Source organism: Gekko japonicus, unplaced genomic scaffold, assembly GCF_001447785.1.
Source record: "Gekko japonicus isolate JY-2015 unplaced genomic scaffold, Gekko_japonicus_V1.1 scaffold664, whole genome shotgun sequence".
Lineage (NCBI taxonomy): Eukaryota > Metazoa > Chordata > Lepidosauria > Squamata > Gekkonidae > Gekko > Gekko japonicus.
The window spans coordinates 372678-382539 of record NW_015166441.1 but is presented as its reverse complement, the minus strand read 5'-3'; the positions used below and the strand labels follow the sequence as shown (position 1 = coordinate 382539).

The 9862-nt window shown below is 44.3% G+C and overlaps 1 protein-coding gene across 3 annotated transcripts in view; it reads right to left on the bottom strand.

The window, feature by feature from the left end:
• The window catches only part of OSBPL9 (oxysterol binding protein like 9), a 128816-nt gene that overhangs the window by 20337 nt on the left and 98617 nt on the right, over positions 1 to 9862 (bottom strand). For all 3 annotated transcript variants that reach the window (XM_015411975.1, XM_015411976.1, XM_015411977.1), the window contains 2 exons: positions 1019 to 1112; positions 149 to 259 (listed from right to left, as the gene is read on the bottom strand). In XM_015411975.1, coding sequence (XP_015267461.1) covers positions 149 to 259; positions 1019 to 1112 — 205 coding nt within the window. The remainder of the gene's footprint in view (positions 1 to 148; positions 260 to 1018; positions 1113 to 9862) is intronic.

Here is a 9862-nt window from a genome sequence, read left to right as displayed (position 1 = left end):
CTATGGAATTTTCCAGTAAAGTATACCACTCCATTACCTTGTATGGGGGTCCTCTAGTAGACGACAATGTATACCCTTTTATATCTTCATAAATATAATGCCTGGATATAATTTTCATGCTAAAAACAGAAAAGCATTGATAGTGTACCTGTACTATTAGGTGTTGGAGTCTGGTGATTTCCAAGTAATGTTACAACAGGTCCAACTGCCAAGGACGAAGGTCGTTGTTCTGATTTGCAAAGCTGAGCTGGTTCTAAAGCTATGAAAGACAAATGAGATTGTTTACTATCCATGTTGTATTATATCCTCCATGCAGAGCTCCTTCCCTACCCCTAGTTTTACCTATTGTCCTTAAAATGCATGAATATAAAATGAATAGAACTCAAAAAAAGGAATACAGAAGAAATTTAATGGAATGAACTCTAAATTAGGGAATCCCACAACATCCAGTAAACACAAAACCACCATCCATTTGAAATCAAAAGGAACCTGTCTTTTCTCTATGTGCCCCTGTATATATCAGCCCACTTTTGGAAACGTGAAGCTCATAAACAAAGGTAAAACCCTTGCCTTTTTATAAATGTATCTCTCAAATATATTCATTTCAATAAGAAAACCAGGCTACAGGAAAAAATGTTTTCCAAAATGTAAACAGATGAATCAAAGCAACAGAATCTATTGGCTAAACAATTAAACTGTTAAGCAAGTAACAATTATATAGAACAAATTTAGAATCCAGTGGCACCTTTAAGACCAACAAAGGTTTATTCAAGGTATGAGCTTTCATGTACAAGGCACATTTTTACAAATACATTGGAATGGTGTTTGAAAAAGTGTGCCTTGCACATGAAAGCTCATACCTTAAATAACCCTTTGCTGGTCTTAAAGGTGCCACTGGACTCTAAATTTGTTCTACTGCTTCAGACCAACGCAGCTGACCACCTAGATCTAACAATTATATAGTTATTTGCCAGCAGTTCAAGAAAACAATTCTGCAAGTATTCTTCAAGTATTATACCTGGAGGTAAGACAGTCTGTGTGGGCATTGTGCTGATCACGGAAGGTTCCAATGGACTAGGCTGATAGATTGCATCAACAGGGTTAATAGTGCTCTGTGATACAAAAGAAAAAGCAAAAAAACTTTTTTTGAAAAACAGTGATGTGTTCTATGTAAGAACTCTTCAAAAGCAGCAGCAAAACCTGAGAGAGAAAAAAAGTGACAGAGGAAATGTAAAAAGATTCCCTCAAGTATTAAGCAGTCTAAACAGAAGAAAACCAGGTAGCTTACCTGTAACTGATGATCTTTGAGTGGTCATCTGTGCACTCACACCTCTGGGATATAGTGTGCATGTGCTGACCTCGATTGGGTCCTCTTGAAAGCGAAAGCGATTTTCGCGCCTGCTCCCCAGTCATGCACCGGCCCCACTGTGCATGACCAAGGGAGGGGCACGACAATCCCGCCAGTTCCTTCTGACCGCTACCACCAGTCTCAGAGTAATAAAAAGGAGAGGACCAAAAGCAGAGGGAAAGGAGGGCGGGCGGTGTGAATGCACAGATGACCACTCGAAGATAATCAGTTACAGGTAAGCAACCTGTTTATCTTCTTCGTAGTCTCTGCGCATCACACCTCTGGGATATTAGCAAGCAAAAAACAGGCCTACCTGGAGGAGGGAGCTGAAGGTCCTAGACTTGCGCTGCCTGCAACACTGCCTGTCCCACCATGGAACGTTGATGGACGCGCATCCAGGGCGTACTGCTTCACGAACGTGTGAGGGGTAGCCCAGGTTGCTGCTTGACAGATGTCAGTAAGCGACGAACCTCTCAGGAAGGCTGTGGACGTGGGCTACTGCCTGGGTAGAGTGCACTCTGAGCGGGCCCGGAAGTGGCCATCTGGCCAGTAAGTAGCACAGTTTGATGGTTTCCACAATCCACTTGGATAGACGCTGTGAAGAGAGCTTTTTCCCCTGCACAAGTGTGCTATAGGAGACAAACAAGGCTGGTGACTGACGGAATGACCTTGTTCTATCAAGGTAGAAGAGTATGGCTCTCTTGATGTCTAAAGTATGAAGACAGCGTACCTCGTCACTCGTAGGGGATGAGAAAAAAGTTGGAAGAGCAATGTCAGCTTGCAAATGGAACTTGGAAACAACCTTGGGCAGGAAAGAGACATCTGGGGCCAAGGTGACACCATCATGGTGAAAAACCAAGTATGGAGAATCGCAACGAAGTGCAGACAATTCACTCACTCGTCTTGCTGAGGTAATGGCTACTAGGAAGGTAGTCTTCCACATGAGAAGCTGCAGACTAGACGTGGCCCTGGGCTCAAATGGTTTGCCTGTTAATCTGGACAGTACTAGAGAAAAATCCCAGGAGGGAGTCAGCCCACGAGCCGGAGGAAGGAGGCGAGTGAGGCCCTTCAGAAACTGCTTTGTTTGCGGGTGAGAAAAAACAGAATAGCTGTCCACCGCAGGATGATTGGCGGAGATGGTGGCTAAATAGACTTTTAAGGAGGAGCAACTAAGACTCAAGTCCAGGCAGGTCAACAAGAATCCGAAAATTACCCTCAAGTCCATAGGGGAGGTGGTAAACCCAACGACTCAAGGTAGGACAGGAATTTCTTCCACTTCCCTTCATAGGAAGCACATGTAGCTGGCTTCCAACAGTTCAACAGAACAAGGTCTATCCTGTTTTTGAGCTGTGCTAGGGGATCCTCCACACCATGAGTTTGAGGTGTGGTACATTGTGGTGAAGCACTTGGCCCTCCTGAGCACGGAGGAGATCTGGTGCCGGGGGGAAACGTATGTAGGTGCCCCGGGACATATGAAGTAGAATCGGGAACCAGTGCTGATGTGGCCACCATGGTGCCACGAGGATGCATTGAGGTTGTTCCTTCATGATTTTGCTTAGCACTTTTGTAAGTAGAGGAATTGGTGGGAACAGGTACATGTGCCTGTGGGACCGTGGGAAAAGAAGGCCGTTCCCCCAGGGACAGTGGGTCCTGTCCCGCCCAGGTACAGAACAGATGACACTTCGCATTCTGACGCGTCACAATGCGTCTATTTCTGGGCGACCCCATCTGTGAAAAATTGGTTGGAGGTAAGCCCAGGAGTTCCCACTCGTGGAGGCATGCGCCTCCCCTGCTCAGAAAGTCCGCATGCACAATGAGCAATCCTGGCAGGTGAGCAGCAATGATGAGCACGCCCCAAGACTGACATTCGGTCCAAATCTCCAGGGCCAGTCGACAAAGTCCCCTGGGCACTGTCCTGCCTTGCCTGTTCAGGTAGCACAGTGTGGTGGTGTTGTCTGTCAAGATTGCCACCGTACGGTGAGCCACGAGGTGGCGAAAGGACCTTAGGGCATACTGGATGGCGACCAGTTCCAGAAAGTTGATGTGTTTGTGGGCCACATGAGGTTCCCATGATCTACTCTCCGGCTCGAGACAGGGGTAGATGCCGAGTGAGACTATTGGATTTTAGCCGCCTGAAGCAGGACTGATGTCATCAGTAAGGCTATCAGGGTAGAGGTGTCCATCTGTACGATATTGAACACGGAGTCTGTTATGGTAGACGGGGATTGCACCGTAGACAGGGTCAACATGTTTGCCATCCATCTGATCAAGTCTCCATAAGATTTGAGATCCTCTGACAGAGAAATTGGAAGATCATTGCCCACTTATTGAGGTGGTGAGGGTTCCATCTGAGGGTTGGGGTTTTCATCTCCTAATTGGGAGGAGGTGTCGGAAGAGATGGAATGTTCAGACAGTTCAGAAAAGGAAATAGGCAATATCGGTGTTGATGGGACTGGGTTTGATAGCCCTTTAAACTTGGGAACTATCGGAGGCGGTGGTTTGGGTGGTTTGCCTGTCAGCCTCAACGGTTGAGGATCTTGATATCGAGAGTCTCGGGAGGTAGACTGATGGTCCCAATCCACTGGTTGGGGTGGGAACCATGGCATGCCACTCAAGAATGGATAGGCCCCATACATGTATTGCCATTGCCGCTGATCCCAAGGAGGTGGTGACAGATGGATTGGTGCCGATGGCCGTTCTCAATCATTGGGTCAGAACGGTGAAGGACGGACAAAGGTGTCGGCTCCATGGTTGGAGTGTAGGCTTTCGACACTGGAAGACTGGGAAATTTGCGTCAAGTCCATATTGTGCTCAGAGTCAGTGAGCTGGATAGGACGCAGCAAAGTCGACCGCCGTACACCTTGTGGTTGCTCTCAGCTTGAGGAGTCAAGTGAAGCAGCCCCTGCAAGATTCAATTTCGTGGCCCTCTGAGGGGTCAGCAGAGTTTGCATAGGGGGAGTTTTCTTATGCTTTTTGTGCTTGACTGGCCGATCATCCTTGCACTCCCTGCGTTTTTTGGAGGGAGTATGGGCTTCGGACTGAGATGTCTGGGCCGAGCATTTCAGCATCGGGCGGTCGACATCTGAGTTAGTCAGTATCAGGGACAATGCAGCCGTCAATGCCGAGGCGGCAGTCGACATTGACGCATGCACCAAAGTGTCCTGTTACATCAGTGAGAGTGCTAACTCCAAAAGCTCAATGTGAAGTCTAGCAGCTCTGTTCTTTCTCGTCCGCTTTGAGAACTTCACGCAACGTGCACAAGAGTCCATTCGGTGAGATTCCCCAAGGCACAGAAGGAAAAGTGAGTATCCGTCCGGGGGAGCAATTTTACTACCGCACTTGCTGTCATCAAGACCAGTTCCCCACACACTGTGCTAGGATACGGGGGGGGGGGGGGGGGGGAGACACACACGTTATCTATGAAAAAGAGACCAAACAATAAAGTCCAAAAAGAAAACGAATTTGTAGTAACAATGTCCTTTCACTGAGCAAAAAAACAAAGAAACTTCGAAGAAAAAGAGGAATAGACCCTAAAGCCAAAATTTTTACCAACCGAAGCGGAGAAGATCCTACCAGCGTGTTGGTCAGAAGAGAACTGGCGGGATTGTCGTGCCTCTCCCTTGGTCATGCGCAGTGGAGCCGGCGCGTGACTGGGGAGTGGGTGTGAAAATCCCTTTTGTTTTCAAGAGGAACCGATTGAGGTCGGCACAGGCGCACTATATCCCAGAGGTGTGATGCACAGAGACCACGAAGAAGATTGTTACAGTGTATTACTATCAAACTTATTTGATGCAACATTAATGTACCTTAAAAAACCTCAGGATTTCTTTTTTTCATTGTTATCCCTCACTGATTGCAACACTATAAATGAGACCCGAGGCTATCGGAATTCTAAGAATACTACTGACTGAACACATTTCCTATTACTTCATTAGGAGATTTCCAAACCCCATATATACATGTGTGTCAGACTAGCCAGGTTTCTTGCAAGCTAGATGAATACAAAAGATTTTCTTTGACCTCGCTCTATGTTAGTTCATAGTTTGTTTAAACTCTATACCTTTCCTCTGATACTGCCAGTATCATTAGGCAAAATCTGTTCACAACCCAATACACTTGTCAATCTTTAACCGCCTCTAATCAGAGCATAACAGCAGCACAAGACATGATCCTTAAAAAAAAAACAAAGTCCATAATATTTTGAAGTAGCTTGCACACTGGAAAATGTGAAAATTCACTATACATACCCAAGGGCAGCAGGGTACTTGTGCCCTTCGTCATACATGTAACAAGCAATAAGTTTGTTATTTCATGATCTCCTGTAATTTTTAAGAGGTAGAAAGATTTTGGGCACCGGACAAATTATGCGTAAGGAACTAGCAGGCCACTGCTCGGCTATATCTAATAAATAGTAAGATTCACCCTTTTTTGAAGCAATCATCTTGTATTAATTTTCTCCAAACCCTGCTATGACAGCTCCTGTTAACTTCCCTCCCTCAGAGGCAAGATTTTCCATCTGTTTTTCTGTCTCTTTCTGACTGAGCCACCTTAGTAATGTCTTTTCTTCTTTGCTGAAGAACTCTGGCTCTCTCACAGTCACAGTATGTTATTTTACTGCTGGCTCAGTCCAGGAGCCTGAAGGAAGGGTTGAAAGCCCCCTTTCCCTTACATGACTGAAATGGAACTCAAGGTGTTTTGAAATTCAAAAACAAAATATTTTATTTAACACTGAGGGGAAAGAGCAGGTGAAATCAGCGGTAAATTTTCTGAAGTAATTTGAATACATAATTCTGAGGTAAAACAGTATACGTGTAGACTTTAGTTCATATGCTTTTCAGGCTATTGAAGCTGTGGTTACACAGACTAAATAATCCACTTTCAATGCACTTTCCAACTGGATTTTTACTGTGTGAACTGGCAAAATCCACTTTGAAAGTGGATTGAAAGTGGATTTAAAGTGGATTATTTAAGTCTGTGTGACCACAGCCTGAGTTTCATAAAAGTGTTTCCCGGTGACTTAAAAACTTCACGGTGAGAGGATTTTGCTCCATTGTTTCCCAGATACTCCAGCACACTCTGAGTATTCTCTAACTCTTTTGGTTTCCAGAAGGCTGGAACACTCTATCAAGTACCCAAATCCCTTCTCTTGAAACACCAGTATTCGTCCTGAGTTTTTAACTGACTCTTAAGGTCTCCAAAGGCAGTTTCTAACCACACCGACCAGGGATCTCTGCACTCTCCAGAACTAACTCCCCTATCTGACTGGGTAGGGAAATTCTCCTCAAATTCTCCCCAAATGGGAGTCTCCGTCTAACTATCCACTGGTCCTTGTCAACTTTCCCCAGTTCTCCTGTCTGTGTTAAACTGCTCTCAATCAGGGCTGAATTCTGAATGTATTCTCCTCAGCATTCCGCTCTAAAGTGTCTCTCTGCTCAGCTGATGCATTGCTAACCAATCAAGATTGCTTGGAGCAGCCTGTCACTCAAGGCTCTCTGTTTCTGGAAAGAATTAACCCTTCACAGTCCTTTACCTGTTTGTTCAGCACAGCTAAGCTTTTAAAAGTGCAGTCCATCACACCTGCCAAGAAGGTGGTTGATGTCAGTTCAACAGCACTGAAACCCTATTATAAAAACACTCCTTTGATTTATAAAATAACCTGTCAAAGAGGTAAATCAAGAGAAGACCCAGACCAGAAAAATAGCAAACTGAACCTAATACAATGTGGTCCATTTAAAATCTAGTTATTGTGTCATATCATGGGGGGGGGGGGAGGAAAACACACCAGGAAAAACATTAACTGAGAATTAACCACAGCACAGATTGTCAAGTGAGCATGAATATCAAATGCATTAAGAGAGTAACAAGAAAATAATGGGAGTCCTTCAAAGTCAGAAGGAAGGTGAAATGGCATACCAGCAGATGCTTTTATCTCTGTACAAAGCACCGTTTGATTTTCAGCGCAAATTTTAAAAGGTCTGTTGAAAGAAGGGGGAGAGTCAAAGAATAGTTTTAAGATTTAAACATTTCTTACAGTAAGCAAGCAAAAGACCACTGATTCTCATTTAAAAACTGTTATGGTAATAAGGACACTACAGATGGACAAAATGTCCTTGGGGAAGACCAAAGAATAGATATTGAACAGCTCCAGCCTAGGCAGCATAAGGTCAGATGATGAGCAATTAAAATGTGGACAAAATGTAATTGATAATGAAATGCATTACTGCAAATGAGGAAAAGTAGCAGAACTAGTCTGTATCTTCTATAAGTGAATAACATTTGAATGAGCCTCAGATATCCAAATGTTGCTTAGAAAGCAGTCTAATGTAGTCTAATCGACAGAAGGTTGACAGAATGTGCACACTAGCTGACCGACTGGCAAAGCATAAGAAACACAGAGCTGGAAGGTACCCCAAGGGTCATTTGTCCAACCCCCTACACAATGTAGGAAATTCACAGCCCCCCCCCCCAGTGACCACTGCTCTATGCCCAGAGGAAAATTCCTTCCTGACCCCAAAGCAGTGATTGTCATTACCCTGAGGATATAAGAAAGGGTCACAAGAGCTGAGCACTGGCTCATCCCTTCCTGCCCTCCCTCTCAAGATCTGCCTAAATTCATGAGTCACAGAACCAGATTAGTCAGACGACCATCTAGCCTCTGCCTAAAAACCTACAAACACAAGGAAGCCTGTTCCACTGAGGAACAGCTCAAACTGCCAAGAAGTTCTTCCTAATGTTTAGCCAAAAACTCTTTTATTTTCTTATCTACTGGTTTGACCTTCTGGGGCAAGAGAGAACTACTCCACTCCATCCTCTATATGGTAGCCCTTCAAATAGTTGAAGATGGCTATTATATTACTTCATATCACTGCTGGACAGCCAGTGTGGTATAGTGGTTAAGAGCAGCAGACTCTAATCTCGAGCTCTGGGTTTGATTCCCCACTACTCCGCATGAAGCCTGCTGGGTGACCTTGGCCCTGTCACAATTCTCTCAGAATTCTCTCAACCCCACCTACCTCACAAAGTATCTACGGTGGGAAGAGGAAGGGAAAGCAATTATAAGCTGCTCTGAGACTCCTCAGGGTAGAGAAAAACAGGGTATAAAAACCAACTCTTCTTACTTATCTCCTCTCCAGGTTAACATACCCAGTTCCTTCAACCTTTCCTCATAGGACTTGATCTCCAGATCTCTCACTATGTCTGTCACCCTCCTCTGGACATGTTCCAGCTTATCAACATCCTTCTTAAACTGTGGTGCCCAAAACTGGACACAGAACTCCAAGTGAGGTCTAACTAGAGCAGAGTAAAGTGATATTTGCGTGATCTGAAAACTACTTTTGTTGATGCAGCCCAAAATCACATTTGCCTTTTTAAGTACCATATCACACTGCTGACTCATGTTCAGTATATGATCTACTAAGAACCCTGGATCCTTTTTCCATGTACTACTGTAGTACAATGTTCCCTCTACGCTGTGGAGTCTTGTGAGCAAAAATTCTACTTTGTGAGTTACTGGCATTAAAGTTGTGAGCGAGTGATTTGGCTACTGCATAAATTAGTGATCTCTGGAGCCATCCTTCCTGAGCTAAAACAAAAATGTATGAGACGGAGGCTAAAATACTGTGAGCTAGCTCACACTAACTCAGCTTACAGGGAACACTGCTGTAGTGAGTATTTCTGACCATGGTTTCTACCCAGAATATCTTTGAATTCATTAAAATTAGCTTTTCTAAAGTCCAACCTATATGTCTTATTATGTACCCAAGATTCTAAATTCCAAAATTATATGGCCACTACTACCAAGGGTGCCCACTATTTTCACCTCATCAACCAGTTCTTCCCTGTTGGTGAAGATCGAGGTCCAAGACAGCAGACCCCCTTGTTTCTGTCTCCACCTTCTGGAAAATGAAGGTGTCAGCAAGACAAGTCAAGAATTTATTAACCATTTATTTTTAACAACTTCCAACAGGAATCAGGGTAACTGAAATCTCCCATGATCACTACGTGCCATCTCTTTGACAATTCTGGTCTAGGAGTGTATCACCCACGTCTTCTGCACAGTTCGGCAGTCTACAATAGACCCTCATCACAGTATCATTATTATTTCTTACTCTATTTTTACTCAGAGACTCTCAACTGACCTTCCATGCTGTAAGATATAGTTACAGTGTAATAATTACAGTATTTTGTTTATTTATTTTATTTTATTATTTATTTTATTTCACTTATACCCTACAAGTACAACAGGATTAAAACAGTTAAGGCACCAAGTGCAATAAAAATAGGACAAGTTAAAACAATTAAAACAAAAACTTGCATCTTGCAGGATACATTAGGAACTAAAATACTCACTCCCTATTGTATATTGCGGTGGGATCAAAGAGAGGGGATGCCATGGGCCAAGATGTTCCAGGTGGCCAGTCGGCCCAACCCGGTGGTCCTGCTCTGCTGTTACTCAGTGGTGGTGGTGGCGGCGGCTCCTACTCAAAAGCCTGGTGGAAGAGCTCCGTCTTGCAG